Source organism: Scophthalmus maximus, chromosome 19, assembly GCF_022379125.1.
Source record: "Scophthalmus maximus strain ysfricsl-2021 chromosome 19, ASM2237912v1, whole genome shotgun sequence".
NCBI classification, from domain to species: domain Eukaryota; kingdom Metazoa; phylum Chordata; class Actinopteri; order Pleuronectiformes; family Scophthalmidae; genus Scophthalmus; species Scophthalmus maximus.
Window position 1 is genome coordinate 10,181,752 of NC_061533.1, and position 17,575 is coordinate 10,199,326.

At 43.7% G+C, this 17,575-nt stretch overlaps 1 protein-coding gene across 8 annotated transcripts in view; it reads left to right on the plus strand.

Annotated features, from left to right (window-relative positions):
* Positions 1–17,575, plus strand: part of pde4d (phosphodiesterase 4D, cAMP-specific) — a 147,461-nt gene that overhangs the window by 116,650 nt on the left and 13,236 nt on the right. For 7 of the 8 annotated variants that reach the window (XM_035639780.2, XM_035639779.2, XM_047329126.1 and 4 more), the window contains 5 exons: positions 9,097–9,288; positions 10,950–10,986; positions 11,086–11,162; positions 11,493–11,542; positions 15,936–16,048. In XM_035639780.2, the coding sequence (XP_035495673.1) occupies positions 9,097–9,288; positions 10,950–10,986; positions 11,086–11,162; positions 11,493–11,542; positions 15,936–16,048 (469 nt within the window). Of the gene's footprint in view, positions 1–531; positions 882–9,096; positions 9,289–10,949; positions 10,987–11,085; positions 11,163–11,492; positions 11,543–15,935; positions 16,049–17,575 lie in introns of those variants that run through there. The other variant, XM_035639783.2, reaches the window with a different exon arrangement.

Below are 17,575 nucleotides of genomic sequence, written 5' to 3' on the forward strand. Positions count from 1 at the left end.
CGCAAGCTTTTCAGCAACTCATTTTTTTTATCGGAAACTTTGTGATGAAACTCGTCCGTGAACATCTCTGCACTCTTTCGTCAGAGCGTCGACATGCTTCAGCTGTTGGTTTTAGGTTACTGTGGCAGCCGGGTGATTGACACTCTGGATCTTTGTTATAGTTGCCGGGTGACACAAGTCCCACCCTTAAAGAATACTACTACCAAAACAGCCCCTCCCACCTGAGACGTATCCAAGCTGTAGCTTAGAGAAACAACGACACAGACAGTGAGTATGAGAGTCGGGTAACTCGGAGGGACGGAGGGAGGGAGGGAGGGGGAAGTAAAGGAATGTGGTAGAAAGACGAGATCTTATTTCCACCGGTCAGGAGGAAATATAGAGTGGCACTTGAAAGCGAGAAGCAGAGTGAGAAAGAGCAACAGAGGGAGTGCATGGCTGTATTGGGAAAGAGGAAGATCACACGCTGATCTGGAGAGAAAGATAAGTGCAAGTGAGAGAGAGAGAGAGACGGGGAGGAGGGAGAGCGAGGGAGGGGGAGCGAGCGGGGTAAGGAACCACCTCCTGTCACTCGAGCGGGAGGCAGCAGTGTGGAATAGTGTCAGACGGACGGCGTGATCTGACTCGACTCGGGTTCGGCGTCGACCTCACCGCCCCGCTGCACTGAGGACAGGAAGGTCCCACTGGATCACCACAGCAGAGGGCTGGACACGGGGGCTGCAGGTGGCCCAGAGGGGGGGGGGGTGTGTGCGCCCTTATGTGTGTGTGTGCCTGCGGTGTACACGTGTAGCGTGCGGATGAGGACGGAAAAGCCAGACCATGAGTATCATCCTGAAGCCCCGCTCGCGCTCTACCAGCTCACTGAAGAACACGGAGGGGATATGGTAAATATAATAATATAAAGACTGGGAACTTTGTCCTGATGGCAACATTTCCATGTTAATCCTGTGTGTGTGTGTGTGTGTGTGTGTGTGTGTGTGTGTGTGTGTGTGTGTGTGTGCGTGTGCGTGTGTGCGTTGCTCTATTGTTCTCCATCTGCCCGCTTGTTGCTTTCTGAAATGCTTTTTCTTCATCAGCTTCATTAGCTTTGTCCCAAGTTCTTCTTTTTCCTTTTTTTTTCCCCTCCCTGTTGGCTTGATGTGCTCTGGGTTTTTTTCGGATCCCTCAGCTGTTTTGTGAACGCTGTCATTCTTCTTCTATCAAAATCTCTTCGCTGGTTTTGTTGCAAAGTCACTTTGTTCCCTGTAGATTTGTCAGTGGGTTGGGGGTTAGGGGCTAGGGGTGGTCAGAAGATGGGATTCACTCTGTCCTGACCTTCAGTGTATCGTACACGTCATCAGACTGACTCAATAACGACATGACACTCAGTGTAGTAGTCAAAAACCTGCTGTCTTACCCTCCATGTGCTTTCATGGGAACTCACTGTCTATCTAGATTGTGTTGTGTTTAAAACGCAAGGTTGTGTTCATCCATTGAGGAATGTTTTTGTGTTTCTCGTGTCTGCACCTGGCTCCAGATTATTGCAGGATACAGGGTGCACTGCCAGGGGCACAACTCGCCCTGGCCTCCCGTCGCCATGTCTCCTCCCCACTCCTGTCTCAGCTTGTCCTTGCCTTGTCATCACTCATTTCTTAGGGGGGGGGGGGGGGTAAACACACTTCCCTGTAGCTTTAACGTTCAAAGTTAATATTCACACTTGTTCCATCATGGCCCTCAGAGCTGTTAATGGGTCAGAACGACGCCGGACAAAAACACAGTGTCCGTGTATTTGGTGGCGGCGGCGGTGGGGAGACTGCCCAGCAGCATGCGCTTGAACCCTGTCAGACCTCCCTGTGGGGTTCACAGTGTTCTCACATTGTCAGTGTATTAATCCGCCCGGCGACGTCCCCAGCAGGAAATGACGCTGGTGCGAAATGAAGACATATTAATTAGGTCTCTGAGGGTCGTAGTGCCTCCGAGCAGTGCTGATGACAGACGGTACGTGATGAGGTTTGATGCGGAGACGGTGTCAGAGCTACGCGTGAACCTGCGGCTGCGAATTTGGCAATGTTCAGTTCGTATGAGCCATCTTTTTGAATGGCTACCAAAGCCGCTACTCAGCTGGACCAAGCCTACCGCCTTGTCCATCTGTCCTGCCCTCCTCTCTGCTGTCATCTACTGTTTTTACCATGGGTGCTTTCATTAATTCCCCTTTTTGCAATTGTGGTCTCTGTACTTGAGATTTAGATTGAATTTGTGACTGAATTGTGGCTGGCAACGCTGCTGTTTGTGTCTGGGTGGGTGTGTTTGTGCCGCGTATGCATGTGTAATGCAGAAAGAGCCGAGTGTTGTCTCCCTCCCTTGATGGGCTAACTCTCATCAAAATAAAAACTCTAAACACAGTTAATCTGTGTGTACGTGTGTGCATGTGTGTGTGTGTGTGTGTGTGTGTGTGTGTGTGTGTGTTTGTCTTCGCGTGGCTGTACGAATGCCTGTGGGCTCATGCGAATTTGGGCGCACAATTCCCTGCGCGTGTCCACGGCTGTGTACTTAAGACAGTGACGTGTAGTCCGGGTGTGCGACGTGCCCCCGAGGCTGTCAAACTCAAACAGACCCCACTCCACCCAACCGTGTAAATGCAGGTTTGTGTGCGGAGACTTTTCAGTTTCCATCAGAATGTTCGCTCAATAAAAAAGGGCTTGACTCTTGGAAAGGATGAGGAATTGGAGGAATGGGGGGGTCGTCGTGTTTGTGAGTAGTCTCCCATGGACGGACCTATCCCTGCAGCCCTGTGGCAGCCTCTCTGCAGCAGTTACGTTAAGGTTCGCTTCAGCGCGGGGAATGTGTGACTTTGAACTCAAGTGTTTGCGTCCGGCCTTTGTCAGGCATGGAATCTTGAAGGTTACACTTTAATCTCTCTCATAGTGCCCGACAGAGTGCAAGTCATCCAACATATTTCCCAGATTTGACCTTTAGTGAATCAGAACTGAGAAGATGAATAGGATTAAAAATAGGTTAGTAGTTAAATGGACCTCCTCATATATGGAAACGGAACTGCTTTGCTTCGCTTCGCTTCGCTTCATGTGATCTGAGATGACGCTGCATGGCCATGCTGACCTCTTTCTCATGATTGACTGAGTTTTCTGAATGGTACAGTGATAGCACGGACGGAAAGCAGTGTCTCGACTAAAGTGAAGGATTCACTTTGCCTGTACCTGGCAGGGCGAGAAAAACCAGAAGGCTAGAGAAAAAGCCAAAGAGGTTAAAAGCTCTGTGGAGAATTTTTGACAAACCAAATTTTTTTGTCACTTTCTTCTGAACAAGAGCACATGTCAGTGCAGCTTTATGCTGGTCAGTCGAGTCGATTAGAAGCTGTGCTTTGAATCGCTATCATCTCTGAATTTTTCTATCAAATGCGGCTGTAGACGCTTTTTTGATTCATCTGCCGCAGATCGATTTCTGTTGCATTTGCTGCCTGGCGGGTGTGAATTTTCACTCATAACTGTGTTAATTTGGGTGCTTCGGTTCATGCGTGAACGTGTGACTAGGAAAGGGTGTATGTGAGCACGGGGCCAGATAGATTGAACATGTTTTAGTTATCAGCAAGTTGTTTTCTGTTTGTGACTTGTCCTACTGGATCCTAAGGGCAGTGGTGAGAAATAGAAGTTCATAGAAGAGCACTAACAGGTTGTCTTATGTTATTTTAGTTTAAAGAGATTATTTCACTGTGGATTTGTATCAGCTACTTTACATACCGCTGCTGCGACATTAGATGCACTGTTGTATGTATAAACCAAGGCAAAGAGAAAGATTATAGTCATGTAAATCACATATAGTTAATGCTGAATTGAATTTTTCTGTTAGGATCAGAATCTTTTGACTTTTGTCTTTGCCCACTCAAAGTTAGACACATTACACGGTAAGTTAGGAGATATGGCAAGTTTATACTGTGAAACAATATACTGTAAGGAGATTTTCCATACTGTTTATACCATGAAAAGTACCCATTTAGTATCTCTGAGCGGGAGAATGAGCAGGACGGCCTTGTGCTTTTACTGTTTTTTTCGGCTATATTTCATGTTGCTGCTTTAGTCACAAAGAGACATTCCTGTCTGGTGATTTATCTGTAAAAAGTCTCTTTCAGCTAAACATAAATCAGTTTAAGTTTTTCCATCCAAGTTTGGTGAATGTGTCTGGAGCTGGGTTTTGTTTGAAAATGTTCAGTATCAATACCAAAACAACTTTTTAATGATGGAGAAAAACAACCGAACAAACAAGTACATTGACAGTTAGAGTAGGTCACATTGTCTAAATGCTAGCAAATACTCTCTCTCATTTGCTGGGACACCAACATTTCCAACATGTAACAATAAACTTTTAAAGTTTTCAGTCAAGTCTTCGGTCAAGCAGACATGGTGCCTCTGTAACGTCGCCAAAACAAACAGAGCTATAGATGTCGTCTGTGCTATTTGTGTGTGTCACCTTGGGTCTCTTTCTTCTCTGAAGTCATGGGTCGCTGATTAGCATTTGGAACATGGTCAAGTTTATACATACATATATGTACATGATCACGTACTGACAATCCCACCCGCATGCAGGGGGAGCAAACTCCTCCCAGTCCTCATAAATAGAGACACTTAAATTCTCACATGCATGCATTCACAAACATGCGTACACACACACACAAACACACACACACACACACACACACACACACACACACACACACACACACACACACACACACAACCACAGCTCATACATGCCTCTTCTTGTCCTTCCTCCAAAACCTGCTCCCCTCTGTGTCCTCACAGCCTTCTTAAATAAACCGAGTGTCGTCTTCCCTCTGTCTGCGTCAACTCACAGCTCTGGTCCACACTGCTCTGCTTTATCTGAAAAGTGCCTTGTGTAGTTTTTGTAAATCTTTCCTTAGTGCAATGGTTAGGGTGACAATTTTCTTTTCTCGACATTTCATAGAAACCCAACAACACTCTGTGCACTTCTTTGCTCTTTGAAAACTGACAAAAACATTACGTATTGCGGTCTGGTATTGTGGGACATTTTCTGGTACACCAGCTCTGAATGACTGTTGGAAAACAGAGCCTCACTATCCACCACTCAGCTGATTATTTATCAAAGACGCTTGTGCCCTGACCTCTTTCTCCAGTACGTCTCCTAACATCTCTGTCACGTCGACTCCTCCAGCGTGTATAATTGCTCTGGTGACCCGGGGCTGAAAATGAATGAGTCATTGATTTGTGTCATTTGGTTTTGTGTGCAATGTATGTATGTGTGTTAGAGAGAGAGAGAGAGAGAGAGAGATTGACAGATGGAAAAGAAGAGATAGTAGAAGGAGATAGAAGTGATAGAAAGCACATGAGGGAGAGATATCAAAAAGAGAGAGAGAACAACAGAGCTGTGTAATGTCCTTAGGCATATACAGTATCTGACCCAGCAGTACCCTACAATTTAAAGTCACAACAGCCACTATTCATCGATGTCAGTGCCATTACAACCACGTGCCCGGTGTGGATACGAAAGGGTTTTCTGCCAACAAACAAACCGCCCCTTTTTTCCCCAACAGCCCAAACTCAAGCATGAAACTCTACTCTTGTGGGAAACTGGAGTTTGCAGGCCATCCTCTCGTCTCCTATTGTCTATACCCAGGGTATTGTAGCTAAATAAACTTACCCCTGTGAGCCTTCCTTTTCCCTCTACTTTTATCTTAGTTTATCTGTCTTGTTTTCATTTTCCAGAGAGCCATCTTCAGACATCAAGCAGATATTGAGCTTTGATTACGACAAAGATCAGCAATCAAATTTTCAAAGAAAATGTGCTTGCTGCAGCAATTATTCAAGTTAAACAGAGTATGGGTTAAGCACAAAATTCATGGCGTTAAATAGTCAAGACTATAAATTGAAGCTGTGTTCCAAAGCTTCACAGTCTTTAAGAAAACCACACCTTCTGCAGATGGAAATGAATTGCAATGGCCTGCATGATCAAGTTAATAAACAAAGCAAAAAAGTCAAACTTGATGGAGTACATACAGTAATCTGACAAAAGGTGATTTGGCCACTGGAGTTGGCATAACTTTCAAATCTCTTTGGAAACAAAGTTGGAGAAATAGTCGGTGTGACATAACAAATTGATGACGAACAAGAAGGAGAGGACAAGTGTTAGCAGTGATGTTCAACAGATGGGATATCTGGAGCAGCCAGAAGAAAAAGCTCTCCGTCATCTTTCCAGTGTTTGCACATCAAATACTTCCTTCCTTGCCAAATACATCTCGGTTGGGATCATTCCCTTTTTGGGTAAACTGTTTCCCATTATGTCGGCCCCTTAATGCGGGAGTTACCTCCCATCTCAACGAGAATCCTCTTGTTAGCTGAACTCATGCTTTTTGTTGATTCTCACAACATAGTCGTCGGTGTGTTGACATCCCTCTGTAAGAGTGTCTCATTCCCCAAAAGGGCGTGTCTCCCGCACGTGCGCGCACACACACACACACACAGTACGGGGAGTTACGAGTCAGAAGGTTTGGCCGTGAATCATTGAAGGCTATGACGTATAAAAATGTGATATTGAGTCCGTTACGAAACATATGCTCGGTTTCGCCACTTTCGCTATATCTCTATATCTTTCTGCGCTTGTTCGCAAACATGATGCACATGCCCATACAACAAACTGACCTGTGCCTGGAATGACAACTTATAAATCACTTGTGTGATTGTGGGATTTCACACCTGCAGCAGCATATATTTATAACAGATGGATCACTACATGTGATAAGAGGGTTGGTGGTTGTGTATGAGTGTGTGTCTATATGTGTGAGGATAAAACTGGTGTGGAGTGGCATGTTTTTGATCCAGTACTAAATATAGAGAAACTAAGTGAGAGGACTCTGGGACAGAGATTGTTGCGATGTGTATAAGATGAATAACAAGAGGATGAAAGTTGCTGGAGTCATTGTAACTCGCATATCGCCTCTCTGTCTCTGTGTGTGTGTGTGTGTGTGTGTGTGTGTTTAAGAGCTTGTTTGAGAAGGGGACGAGGGGGCATGTCCTGCTTATCACTGTGGCTGTGTGACTTGAGAAGAAACTGCACTAGAAACTGTTGAAAGATTTTTAGAAATATGTAGTGAGTTTTAAAATATATATATATATATATTATTTCTTTCAGGCACTTGAACTTGAGTAAGGTGGTTAAAGCAATTTGTTGATATTTCTCTTTTTTTGATTATTTATGCTTTAGTTAATAGGAGATTTTATTTTTACTATAGTAAAATGCAGCATTCTGGCTCTTAACGATTCTGAAACCAAGACAGAAACTGCAACACAAATGTGCCCAATCGCGACCCCAGTCCCCAAACTCTGGTCTTAACTGAGCCATAGATTTAGAGAAATCGTTACAACCCTACTTGCTTTCACATGCATGTTATTCATGGATGGACATCATTGACACACCGGCTCTAACAGATGGATGGGATGAGAGAGCGGTAATGATAGATCACATCCATAATACATGCTTGCTAGGTCGGGGTGTGTAAGGCTGAGCCGAGGACTGTGTCAGCGATATGGCCTTGGGGAAGGAAAATTCAGCATAATGACTTTTTCCTCCTCTCAAAATCGCTCCTCGCAAAACATTCACGTTCACAAACCATTAGCACCGTGATTTTCACACAGACCCAACTTGTGAAATACAATTTAAAGTGATAATAACTTGCACCTGTCAGTGGTCATCTGACGCCGAGATTGTGAAGAAAATGTTCAAACTCAAGATGGAAATACGGAAGGGAACAGATAGCAAATATAGTCATTTATCATTGTCTGATGAAATTTTTTTTAATTGGATGTTTAAGTTCGGCAGTTGAATGTGTCTGCTAAACCATACAAACACGATGTATGTACACCTGCACTGTTCATTCTATTTTCAGAACATTGTCTTCTGTTCCATATTCCATAAACATACTGACTAACGCAGGAAAATGAAAACATGAGCAGGGGTATCCTGGATAATACTGTACTAAATTTGCGGCTATTTCCATTGAAAAAGAGGACGTCATCCCCGAGGGTATTACGCATTTGTGCTGAGGGGAATCCCCCCTGACCTTAGCATCCACACATGATGGGGATTACAGGAGCCCTAGCCTTGAGGCAGTTATCCCTGGTGACGGGTGTTGGTCATCACCTGGGTGAACAATCACCTAGGAGACAAAGGAGCTCATTGTGACATCACGGTGGGAAATGGTGTCAGGGGTTTAGAAACAAGTTTCTGTTGTGTCTCAATGGCAGTGTCAGAGCAGAGGTGTTCCCTGTGCACTGTTTTAACAAAGCGTATCGCTTGTGGTTGTGCGTAGGTGACTTTGGATATTGCTACATCAGTTCTAACTGTTGGTGATGTCCCAGTTAGTCCGCCGCCAATCATAATCACCCGATAATCAGCCAGATGATGAGTGACTGGCTTATTATAATTTTAATACATCAAGCTTATGAGCAAATTTACATCCGCCAACAGTGCATTGTCACATGGAGCCAAGTATTGTGCCCACGCGCTGTTCACATCATGCTCGACAAAGGCAGCTCGTGCTATGCTGTGAATTTCACAGCTCGAGACCATGGAGCCAAATTACGGCAACATACGGAAATACATGGCAGAGCCTGTCCTGCTGCATTTGGGGGGAAAAAAAGATTCATATGGGTTTAGTCAGTATGAGTTCTCATGTCATCAAGACCTTAAGCCATGGATAGATGAGCTACATTATACAGCACAGTACAATCTGTTACAGACAGCACGAAGTTCAGGAATGTAATTTATTCATTCATGCGCGGTGTGTACTATTATAAGATATGTAAAAAGTCCGGGGAGGTCAGGTGGCAGTCAGACTGGCTGAAATACCCTTATAGAAAATTGGCCCCTTGATTTTAAGTCTTAGTATAATTGATAACTGTATCTTTCCCCTTATCTTAATAGAAAACCAGTCACCACGCTGTACCAATAATCTTTTTAACTGTTTAGCCTTAACGTCATTGTGTCAACATGATTGCAAATGTTGCTTGTATCATCAGAACAACGTTTACATTTTTCTTCCCTGACGTATTTTCTCTTTCTCCCCATGTGCAGTTTCGATGTGGACAATGGCACGTCATCGGGTCGCAGCCCCCTGGACCCAATGGCCAGCCCGGGCTCAGGCCTCATCCTGCAGGCCAATTTTGTCCACAGCCAACGGAGAGAGTCGTTCCTCTACCGATCTGACAGTGACTACGACCTCTCCCCCAAGTCTATGTCCCGAAACTCCTCCATTGCCAGTGACATGTAAGTGCACGATGTGTTTTGCCGCCACCTGATCCTTAGTAGAATGCACACGTAGGCCTCCCTGCTGTGATGAATCCTCGTAATTCGACTTTTTTTCTGCCGCTCCGAATCCGTGTCGTGGTTGGATGTTTATCGCAGCAGCTCTTCAAGCTGTTACGCTGATTGCTTTGGCCCTGGTGGGAAGTGTGCATGACCAACAGCGGATTGTGTAGTGTCACGTCTATTCTTGGCCACATCCAGTATCACAAAAGAGGCGGTCAGTGACAGAGGAACCACATGCGAAGGTCATGTGTCTCGGATGTTTTTCCAAATTGTTTGGTTATATCAGTATCACTCACAACAGACATTGAATTTACTTATGTTTAAATTCTGAGTCTTTGATCATTAGTCTTTTCTAATACTAACTCCCCAGCACCGTACAACTGTAATAATGCACACTCCAGCCGTAATAGTAATACAAGCATATTAGCTGACATCTTCTGGGTCAGTGTATGTCACGACAGCCATTTCCCACACGGTGGTGGCTATCCAGTTACATTTACTGTATGCTCGGTGCTACAGGAAATAAAATATTGGCTGAAAACTTGGCATTTCGATCCAGCCAGCAGGACAAGACGAGACAAATAGACTAACGGATTAAAAACCAATGTCCCGCAGTAACCTTAGACTTCCTCCTCACTGCTGCTGGTTTTTGCACTGCAGTATTAAACCAGTGACCCTTCACTGACCTACACCCATTTTCCAATTACCATGTTAAAAGCCATTATTACAAGTTTTCATTCATCCTTAGTTCCTCAGTTGCATATAGAAGGTAACCTGAAATCACTAATGAGAGACAACTGTCTTAAAAGTTCTCCTCTCTGTGGAATTCCTATTAATATAGCATCATAATCACGTGAAAGTTGTTAAACATTGTACTTTTAACAAAGAAGAAGATATTCCAGAAAATTTATCTGAGGAAATCCATTCAAGAAAACATCCAAACACAGTTAGGGCTGCCTGTTTGTGTCCCTCAAAGACGTTACATGTTAGATCAAATGTGGACAGCCGTTTCCGGACTCATTGTCTTATCTATCTACAAAGACTCTGCCCCGCACCCTCAGATTATATATACAGTAGCCTGTCATCTTTACTCTGAACACCTTCTGTTTGTCTTGTGATAGGGGACAGGGCAAGCCTGTGTCTATTTTGACATTAATGCCACAGCAGCCCACGTGCCAGTGGGTGTGTGCGTTACGTGGCTCTGGTCTTGTGCAACTTGCTATGGCAGGAGACTGGGTGACACCAACGCACTCCACTGTCACCTGAGGAAATGTTGACAGTGTTTGCAGTCATCACACAGCTCAGAGATCAGCAGGACACTGACTCAGAGCTTGCTGTTAAAAGTCCTTTAGCCTGTACATGACAACGTTACCTGTCAATGAAGTGTCCCGCAATAAATTCCTTCAGTTCTGAAACTGATCTGAAACTACTACACGTCGTGAAGTTGGACCACAGGTGTTACCTGATGTATCAGAGACACTGAAACTAATTTGATGTGATGACCCACCCCCTCCATCCCCCTTTGACCTTTGCCGTTATGAGCACACTTCTGTTGTCGAATGTCAATGTCATATTGAACCGCAACTAATATTGGAGCCACTTCTCTCTGTGTCTTCCAGCCATGGTGACGATATGATTGTAACGCCATTTGCACAGGTGAGCACCTGCGGCGGTTTTCAAAGTTCAAATGTTTTATGCTGTCGCTAATTTGTTCGCCATGATTTTGATGATCTGTCCTAATCGTGTTCCCTTCAGGTCCTTGCCAGTTTGCGAACTGTACGGAACAACTTTGGTGCATTAACGAATATACAGCAAGACAGAGCGTCCAATAAGTAAGTTTTCCAGTCACTTTATGACAAAGATGTTCTCCTAAGTCTCTTAAATAATTGGCTGTGAGTTGAGGTCACTCACATGCTGCACCTGCCTGTACTGTCCAGTGCTCGCCCAGAGTTTGGCTTTGCTCGCCCTCTGCTGTTCATATTGAGTACTACAACAACAACAGTAGTTCAGTATAGGTCTGGTGCTCCCTTGCTGATTGAATCATGTATATGTATGTATATGATATATATATATATATATATATATAATTGTAGGTCAGCTATTTGATCTTATGTTTTGGGGGGAGGAAATATCTCAGTGTGTGTTTGTTTTGATTGTGACAGGAGATCACCCATGTGTAACCAACCACCTATCACCAAGACCACCTTCACAGGTACGTGGACAGCGAGGGTGGGATGATGACTTGTGTCCTCAGTGTGTGTGTGTGCGTATGTGCGTGTGTGCTTGTGAGAGAGAGATCTGGGAATCCGATTTTGTCATAGACATGACTAGTATTATAATTGAGGTAACACTGTATTTGAAATGAACCATTAAACATTTAATTAATGGTTACCGTTATAATGCAGTTCTAGGCAGATATTATTATTATTATTAATATGTATAATGTATTTTTTCCAAAAAACATGACTCGAACTGATAATCAATGACAATTTAATCAAATGAAGTTGTAGTGATGTAAAATATGTCATTATTACAACAGTTATAATTGTTGACAAATACTTTACACTAGTAAACACTTGGGATATTTGTGTATCTGTTTACAGCTGCATTATAATTTGTTGCTAACCTTAAGTTAATGTCTTTATAGTACTTGTCAATGCCAAAAGGGAGTGTTGCAGTGTTACTGCATTAGTACTATTTGATGAGAAGGTTGCAGAGAATTGGTTCAGTTAAGCAAGTTAATGGAAAAGAGAAAACGGACAGTTTGACTTTGAAACCAAGACCAAATGTATTCAGTAGCTGTTGTTTCAATATTTTCTATGAGGTTTTGATGGTTGTTGCTCTTACGGAAACCAGCTTCCATAATCCATATTATCTCTGTGAGGGTCTTATGATGGAAACTAGCCAAAGAACCGTTCATGATGCTCGTGTTTCGTTTTGTTTTACACTATACAGGCGCCAGTTGAATAACACGGGTGTGCGGTGTTTTAGCACCTTACCCATAACCATAGATGTATCAATACTTCACTAATGGATTGTCAGGCCCTATATATAGTCATACCCGACTTTGAGTCTAGTGTGCTGTAAACCTTGAGACAGAAGATGTCTTCTGCACAGCCTGTCTGGTCTGCGTGAAGTTGAGCTTTGTTCTGAGGAGGACATGGCGCAGACAGTCTGAGACAGCTAAAAGGCTTGTCGTTGACAGTCCCCTTACATTTTAACAGTATCAATGGCTGTAAACTTACTGGTGTGTGCAGGAGTGACCATATAACCTCCACCGTTCATAAATTATTCAATTTTGTTTTTGTTTATTGAAATTAATCATATAGCATGTACAATAAATAGAAACTCATTAACACGGACATTCATGCACATTGTAAATGGGGCTAAGAAACATTTGTTATTGTTACAAAGTGCAAATACTGAATTATTTATGGAGCCAAATTTGCTTTCTTCCACATCTTTCCAGACGTTCATATACTCCCAAGAAGCACATTTCTGAAACATAACCTGCTTAGACTGTATATGGGGAACTGGTGACATTGTGCTATATTTAGAACACAATCATACTGGTGCACAGCCATTATAGGCCATGCCATAAACAGGTGACAGCTGTGAGTCACGAGTGGGATTGTTTGAGAATATTTACTGCTTGTAGTGCAACGACTAACTGAGCCAGTGACTAAGTAATCATAGAGAGAAAGACAATAAAGAAAATATAATTTATACTTTCGCAGCTTTTCGTTCTTTCCACCTTCACCTTCCTGGCTCTCTTGCTGTTGAGATAAAAAAACAGCGTTTTTTGAATCTTCTCAGATGTAAAAGAACCTTTAGATATCGTTGATGAGAAAAAAAAAAGTCAGGCACAGACTCAAAACAAATCATTTAACATCCCATAAGCTCATTCCAAAATGTGGTGACAGTTTTGATACTTTGCCATATAAAGTTAAATAAATTAGATGCTTTATTTAAATGATCCTCTTAGTATCTGCTATGGAGGATGAAATCATCTTTTCTCTCCAATATAGAGCAGATTGGACATGCTAAAGATGAATATTTGCTAATTTTGTCCTTTTTGTTTTCTTTTTGGAGGAATAAATGTATCAGTTAAATGTGTCAGTTAAATGAATTTAATGAAGTTCCTCTAAACATCCTAAAATTTGAACATTTAAAGAAGAGCATTATAGAAAAAATACAATTGTACATGGAATATCACCACCTTCAAATTAATGATAGTAGGAATAATAATATTTCAATTCTGTTCAATTCAGCCTTATTTTATAAAAGGATCGCCGGGTTCAGTTCAGTTGGGGGGAGGTGCATTCTCTCTTTTTCTGCCTTTTCCTCCTCCTTCCTCCTCCTCCTCCTCCTCCTCTCATCTTCTCCCGCTCACAGTCCGACTTCACTGTCGAGCTGTTCCAGGACGTAGTTTGGCTGCAGCCCTGCGTCTGTGCAGCAGAGTGGCCTCTCCGAGCGCCGGTGTCTGATGTCGCACTAAGCATGAGAAGAATGTCATTGACGTCAGTGCAGTTGCTGTCAGAAAGAGTAGCACCCCAGCCACTGACACCACACCAGGGAGAGAGAGAGAGTGAGGGGGGGAAAGAGGGTAGAGACAGAAAGGAGACAAAAGAGGGAGGAGGAGGGATGTTCAGAGATCAGCGGAGAAGCATGTGGGAGTGGAACGGGACTAATGGAAGGAGGGAGGGAGAGATTTGTCAAAGACAATGAAGCGAGAGAGGGAGGGATACTGTTGAAAATACGAGTTGACAAAGGAAGTTAGGAAATGGCTAGAGGTCGTGCTCGGACAGTGTGCATTGGAAACAAAGTGATGTGCATGTTTACAATCCTAGCATACAATTTAGATATGATGATTTATCACTCGAAATTGTGAAATATTCAGGTGCTAATGCAAACTTGAGCTATAAACTTTGCATCATCTACTTTACAAATAGAACATGGAGGGTTAGTGACAAAGAAGCATTTGTTTCACTTAAACTTAAATGAAGAAAGCACAGGAATTTCACAAAGGCTTCAAGGCAGTCGGAATACTAACGGCTTGTGAAGGGGCATCATGTGATTAAATTTGGACCTTGTGTATTTTAATCCGCTACTGTTTTCTCTGTCTGTGTAATTGAATTACAGCTAAAGTGACCCCCCCCAGGATCGCAGCTCACACAGCATTAAAATCTGCTGCTTTCCCAAATTAGTCAAGGCGTCAATATTAATTGGCTTCTGACAAGGTGACATTTTCTGCTAACATAGGCTGACTTTGAGAGGGGCATGTCTTCAATTTCAGATTTAAAAGACCGTATTTAATACTTTCAGGCAGGGCTTGCCGCTAAAAGCGCCGCCATCTTTACCATATCACCAGCCATCTATTTGTTTACCTGTCTGTCTTCGCTGTATTTGTATGCTGAACACATATTGGCATGCATGCACACAGTATAGGGAGCTCGCAGCTCTGCATCCCCCCCCTCCCACCCCCACCTTCCGCTTTCACTCCAGTCCACGTCTTGTCATTCTCCCTTCCCCATCCATAGTGCAGTCCTCTCTGGCTTTAGGTACAGCTTGGGGAGAGCAGCACGTTTGGCTACCAGGGACGCCGAAGCAACAGCAGCCCACCCCCTATACACACACAGCATCCATAGGAAACACTGCCCAGCACACACGCAGTACCGGATTGTACCGTTTGCTTCCCGGATACCATGGATGTTTTTTATTGGCAGAGAGGCTAAGGAGACAAAATCATGATGTGTTATGGTTAGCAATTTGACTGGTGTTAGTGTCTATGCATGTGTTTGCGTGTGTTTGCATCTGTGTTTGAGTGTACGTGTGAGAGAGATGTCTTTGTATTTGTCAACCATGTCAGGAAGCAGTGAACAACCTCATGTTTGTTCCATGCTGGACATGGATCTCCACTGGTTCTGAGCCTCTCACTGGATCCTCTTTTTCCACCGTCCCTGTCTTCCCTCCATCACTCCTCTGGCAGACATGGGCCTGCTAAGCAGACTGTTGTTCATCCTACTACATGACTGGAATTACACCTCTCTGATGAATGATAGAGTAAACCTCATTCACCAAGATCACTGAATGGTGGACGTGTGCTGTGTGTGTGTGTGTGTGGGATAGTGAGGGAATCTGTGCGCGTGAGTTTGTCTGTGAGATTTTTCGCTTTTTGCTCTGTGGGTTCCGTCTGTATTTTTTTCTGCTGTGGTTTCCTCGCTGTTAACACTCATTTGGACGCCCAGAACTGACTCCAGGTGCCATCCATCACCTGCAACTGTACTCCTTGGACTGTATCGGGCTTACTCTTGAAATAGGAGGAATCCAGAATTGGAACTTTAGCACTGCACGGGAGGTTTCTTTTCACCGAGGGAGATTTGCGACCGCCGATCATCTGCGGGTTGGGATACAGGACAACACGGCCCTACTCCCAGGCCCCGCACAGCTGTCCCAGCTGGCCAGTATGAAGAGTCACCCATGTGTCTACTCGGGGTATCCCAGCTTAGCAGTTTGTGGGGTGGGAGACCCCGGGCCTGGACCGTCCACTAGCCCTCTGAAGCGGGCCCTTACTGACCCCTTGCCCTCCTGTCTTGCCCCTGCAGAGGAGGCCTACCAGAAACTGGCTACTGAGACCCTGGAGGAGCTGGACTGGTGCCTGGACCAGCTGGAGACACTGCAGACAAGACACTCAGTCAGTGAGATGGCCTCCAACAAGGTAAGAGTGACTTAAAAGTTTACACCAACTTGTTTAGACAAAGCTTCCATCTTCCCTGTGGAGTTTTTTGTTTAACTTAAAATGCACAGCTGTAGAACTGCACTGTCGGTGCTATTTTTTGAAACATGCAGAAGCTGCTACCCAAGATTCACTGTGGTGTGTGTTTATGTGACTGATGTGACCAGGGTGTGCTATTAAACTTTGATTTGTGTGACATAATATAGTTTAGTGCAGTGCTGGAGGTATATGTGATGCTTATTTTGAGATCTTTAGTTTACACTATTATATACATCATATTTTTTTACAGGTCACAGAATTCATATATGGTAGTTTAAACATCTGACAGAGAAATTGGCTGCAAACAGTAACAGTATCTTTAGATAATGGGGGGGACATTTTTAGGAAATTGCTCACTTAGAAATCTAAAAATACAAAGGTATTTTCGGAAGTGGGTAAATTCAGCTTGAGTATAATGCTCAAATGTTCTGCAGCATGACACACAAGTCACTGATAGATTTTTGTGATTTGACTTGTATGTCTTTTAATATAATATTAAACTTAACATGTCATATGTATATGACCTGCTCCTTTGCCATTGTTCATTTATCAATATTTTGTAGCTACTATTTGCACCTGAGTGTCATATGAGTATTTATATGCAACGTGCTTGGACACATGAAAGCACATTTGGACTATATGTAAGATAGTGATAGCATCATCATGCGGGGAGGGAGACGTGTGTGTGTGTGTGTGTGTGTGTGTGTGTGTGTGTGTGTGTGTGTGTGTGTGTGTGTGTGTGTGTGTGTGTGTGTGTGTGTGTGTGTGTGTGTGTGTGTGTGTGTGTGTGTGTGTGTGTGTGTGTGTGTGTGTGTGTGTGTGTGTGTGTGTGTGTGTGTGGAGGGAAGCTGCTGTGCCATTTTGAATGCTGATCAGCTCTGTAGCTCTGGTGATGTCACACTCTGTGATGTCACAAGATTGGGGGATGGACCAAGCGGAGAGGCAGCAGGGAGGACAGACAGACAAAGGAATTGCACATGCACTCGCCACTGATGTTACCACAGTCACGAAAAAACTGAAAAGGTTTTTTTTTAAGAACCTGTAACATGCTCTGCCTCACCATCACTCACCAGGACAGCTATCTCCGGTAGTCATGGCAACAGCTACGGGCCCAACCAGCCTGCTATCTCACTCCACGGACAAACACACGCACACACACACACATCATAGGTACAGTCACTACATCTCCAACACCACCATCACTTTGTGTCTGTATCCTACAGACCTTCATTAATCAGCACTTAACTTGAGCCTGAAGTAATCGATGAAGAGGAAAAAAAATATACAATTCCCTTTAGCAGCATTGAGTAGAAAATGCCTCTGAAAACCAGTGTTCTCAGACTTACTCTATAAAGTCCAGAGGCTTCTAACAATAGGGATTTCCAACACAGTCCAACAGTTGACAGTCCAAAATTGCAGAAATTTTGAACAGTGGTGACATTCCTTGTTGCAGCCTTAGTAAGTTAAATG